Source organism: Lucilia sericata, unplaced genomic scaffold (assembly GCF_015586225.1).
Source record: "Lucilia sericata isolate MDLA Ls3-8-SP2 unplaced genomic scaffold, ASM1558622v1 Contig003535F_arrow, whole genome shotgun sequence".
NCBI classification, from domain to species: domain Eukaryota; kingdom Metazoa; phylum Arthropoda; class Insecta; order Diptera; family Calliphoridae; genus Lucilia; species Lucilia sericata.
The window spans coordinates 16,596-20,970 of NW_023996916.1; the positions used below are offsets into that span (position 1 = coordinate 16,596).

The 4,375-nt window shown below is 32.8% G+C and overlaps 1 protein-coding gene across 1 annotated transcript; it reads right to left on the reverse strand.

Moving 5' to 3' along the window:
- Positions 1-3,530: 3,530 nt before the first annotated feature.
- Positions 3,531-4,081, reverse strand: LOC119614848 (endocuticle structural glycoprotein SgAbd-9-like). Its single transcript, XM_037970953.1, has 2 exons — positions 3,877-4,081; positions 3,531-3,802 (listed from the first exon to the last, which is right to left on the reverse strand). Exons 1-2 carry the CDS (start codon positions 4,032-4,034, stop codon positions 3,574-3,576), a joined length of 387 nt encoding a protein of 128 aa, XP_037826881.1. The 5' UTR covers positions 4,035-4,081; the 3' UTR covers positions 3,531-3,573.
- Between the last annotated feature and the right edge of the window lie 294 nt (positions 4,082-4,375).

Below are 4,375 nucleotides of genomic sequence, written 5' to 3' on the forward strand. Positions count from 1 at the left end.
TTAAGATCAAAATTGATACTGATTTCATATTGTATAATAATGTTTAACTCTATACTTACATTTTGCAATAAAATTTTTTGTATTTTTACAAAAATGTCAAATCATGTACATATTTGTCTATAAATACAAGATGTTGAGTACATATTTAGTTATTTTATGTAAATAGATGTGTTAAGCTGGTATATATTTTGTATCCATCATTGAAAGCGTTTATTTTGACATCATGTTTGTAACAAATCAAAATGTTGCTTTTAGGACTATTAAAAAATCGTTTGTGCCGATATTAATTTTAATGCGAAATTTGTCGGAAGGGTACATAACATTTTCTATTGTCCAATAGAACTATTAAATGTTTGTATTAGTTTATGCAGATATATAAACTTTAAGATGTTTTTAGTTAGTATTTTAGTAGCGAGTGCTAAGTTTCTACCTAGTACGTTGAGTTTTCTATGACAATGCTTAAGTATGAAACCCGTTATAATCGGACCCATTTTACATCACATGAAGGTCCTCTCCGAAATTGAACTACATAGTTAGTTATTTAGTGAGTTATTTAAATAGTAAGTTAATTAGTTAGTTAGTTAGTTAGTTAGTTAGTTAGTTAGATAGTTAGTTAGTTAGTTAGTTAGTTAGTTAGTTAGTTAGTTAGTTAGTTAGTTAGTTAGTTAGTTAGTTAGTTAGTTAGTTAGTTAGTTAGTTAGTTAGTTAGTTAGTTAGTTAGTTAGTTAGTTAGTTAGTTAGTTAGTTAGTTAGTTAGTTAGTTAGTTAGTTAGTTAGTTAGTTAGTTAGTTAGTTAGTTAGTTAGTTAGTTAGTTAGTTAGTTAGTTAGTTAGTTAGTTAGTTAGTTAGTTAGTTAGTTAGTTAGTTAGTTAGTTAGTTAGTTAGTTAGTTAGTTAGTTAGTTAGTTAGTTAGTTAGTTAGTTAGTTAGTTAGTTAGTTAGTTAGTTAGTTAGTTAGTTAGTTAGTTAGTTAGTTAGTTAGTTAGTAGTTAATAGTCGACTTTCAGTATTTTATAAATAATCGACTTTCCGACTTTTTGACTTTTTTCGACTTTTCGATTTTTTGCCTATTTTCGACTTCTTTCGACTTTTTTCGACTATTTTTTTACTTTTTTCACTTTCTTAAAATTTTCGACTATTTTTGACTTTTTTCCGACGTATTCCGACTTTTTTTCGACTTTTTCCGACTTTTTTTTGACTTTATCCGACTTTTCGACTTTTTACGACTTTTCCGACTTTCCGATTTATAGAACCCTACTAACAAATATCAATTTTGCGATGATATATCCTAATTTTATAAAAATTAACATAACCTTACCAAATTTTAGGAGTAACGATAAATAATTGACCACATTAAAATCCCTATTCTCAACATGAGCCTAATCAGTTTCTATTAATGTTGATATATTACACCTCATCATAGCTTAGGTTAGTAGGAGGATGTATACTACAACAAATCCGATGAAATACAACTAGACCACTATCGGGCTTTTTGTATATTGGTAAAAATAATATAGTATATAGTATTCACTTTCATATACTATCGGCCGATGTTTACTCGACGTAATTCCTAATAATTTTCCCATCAGTGTTCGTGAAGGATATCACTCCCAAAATATTTAGATCTCATATCGACGAAAGCCTGACAAAAGAGTTTTACTGTTCTCTCCACATGCTCTACATTCGTCTAAATCCGCAAGTCCAATTTTGTATATTTAAGTCCGTAAACCACTGGGTCCATTCAAAATACGTACCATGATACTAAACTCTGAGTAGGTTTCTCGTCCTGCACATGTTATGGTCACCCCATAGGATCTTTGTTGTTCTACCCACTGTTTCATTATTCCAATAGTTTTGTGGAATTTTCTCGCCCATATTTTAAATTCAGCCCTCGAATAGTCGAATGATTTTGCGTTCGTCAGGTTAACTACATCGAACTCCCTTCTCTTTAAACTGGTCTGGTACCGTTATTGTTAGGCGATAGTATATTTCTGTTTCAGAGTCTTCAATATAGAACTCCAGGCCCGTTTTGCCTGCCAGTTTAAAGCCGTCAGAGTAGCAACGGATTCCTACGGGTATTTGCTCTAATGTTCCACTTGTCTGTTATGCGATCAGGCATGTCCGATGTTTCTATATAGCCTTCTAAAGTGTCCAGTATACATTGATGACGTGTCCTATAACGCCTTTGGTCAGTTCTCATACAGTTAAGAGCCGTACCGTTATTGTTAGGCGATAGTATATTTCTGTTTCAGAGTCTTCAATATAGAACTCCAGGCCCGTTTTGCCCGCCAGTTTAAAGCAATCAGAGTAGCAACGGATCCCTACGGGTATTTGCTCTAATGTTCAACTTGACCATGTCTGTTATGCGATCAGACATGTCCAATGTTTCTGTATAGCCTTCTAATGTGTCCAGTATACATTGATGACGTGCCCTATAACCGCCTTTGGTCAGTTCTTATACAGTTAAGAGCCATTCACCAGCAACTAACACCTCAAATCTTATATATATTTCAATGGGTGGAATATCTAGCAATGTTTCCAGAGCCTTGGTTTACATAGTGCTCATGCCACCACTTGTACAAAGAAGTCCAGTAGTTTATTGAACTAGGACTAAGGCCCCATTTTTTGCATGTTCTTCTCCTATATAGCGCCCAGCACTGATGTACCTTGTATTTTTATATCGGATCAAGGATTACACCTAAGAAATTAATTCTAACGGTTACCGGTATCTTCTTACCGAGGATACAGTGTTTACATACTTTGCAATTTTTGTCTTTCTTGTGAAAAGACAGATTTCAGATTAATATTCAGGCCTCTCGGTTAAGGCCAGCTTTTCTACACAAGTAATTTGGATACATTCCCCTGAGACATCGTCTGCATAGTAGACAAGTCTAAGTGCTTTCTCAGTTAATGTCCTTATAATAGCTTTATAATCATGCTTACCTAGAGTAAAGGCCACAAAATACCACTCTGTGTAGTACTGCGAAATCTCGTAACTTATATACATATATGTTCCTTAGCATGTAGTTAATCCAGTTTCGGAGCTTCAGGTCAATATGAAAGTTTATAATTGTATAAGAACATTAGTGTGCACGTTATTGAATAGTGGGCAATTTCATTCGTTCCTTTACATAAGCATGTTGCTTATGTTTGAGATCGTTATTTGGTTTAAAACAGTAAACCATGCTATCGACGATACGTTCTACAGTTTTAAGTATGAAGGACGTAAGGCTTATCGGTCGATAGGACATTGGTGTCGCATAACTAGATTTTCCGGTTTGGGTATAAATATTGCCTTCGTAACTTGCTATTTAATTGAGGTAACTAATTAACTTTTTTAGTTTGATTTGAAACATTTTATCGGCTCCACTTAATTCTACTACATGTGTGGCCTATGGTGCAAATATACAGATGGGTATGTCTATACTGTCTTGCAATTTTACATGGTTCCATAACAGTAATACTTACTAATGTATATATGGAAAGGTGGATATATATAAAAAGTTCTTCTTTGAATTAAAAAAACAACAAATTTTCAAATTTATTTTCGAATAAAAATAATAATTAAAACAAATTATCTCGAGATTAAAGATTTATTTAGTTTTGCAGATCTTACTTTTCGCTTCATTGTTATACGTGGTCTATAACCATTTTTATCTGCCGTATACATGGTTACAGTTTCGGTATCAGTTTTATCATCATATATCGTATACATGCCCATAACAACGGTCTCCTGTTCGGGTGTACCAGGATTCAAAATCATTTGCATTTCTTCACGTATACTGCCATTTGGATTTTCTACACTATTAAGTGGGGAAATCAAAAATTAACCAATTTACTTTATCCTTAGGGTATCCCGTTTAAAGTAACGACTTACACTAAATGGTAACCGGTCTCGGTAGGTGCCAAATTATAGTATTTTTGCATAATCGTGGGTATGACATTTTTCAATAGACTTGAGGGTTCCGTATCTGCAGCTTGTGTACACGATATTATTGCCAATATGGCACAAACTACTACAACTTTTGACGACATCTTTGTTGATGTTATTAAACGTAGTCTTTGCGTTAAGATCAAAATTGATACTAATTTTAAATTGTTTGACATTTTTTTTATTTTAGACTTGATTTTTAAGATTTAGCAAAACAGAAATGTTGTTTTGCAAAAAAATGTTAAATCTTGTATTTATCTATTTTTATGCATAAAAAGATGTTACCCTTTTGACTCAGTATTAAAAGAAATGTACGTGCAGATATATTGGTTTTGTCAGGCGGTTTGTGACACATCAAAATATTGATCGTAAAACTAGAAACTAACTAACTATATAAATATCTAGGGTCCTCTTAAGAAATGCTAAGATGATCTTGCTGTCCATG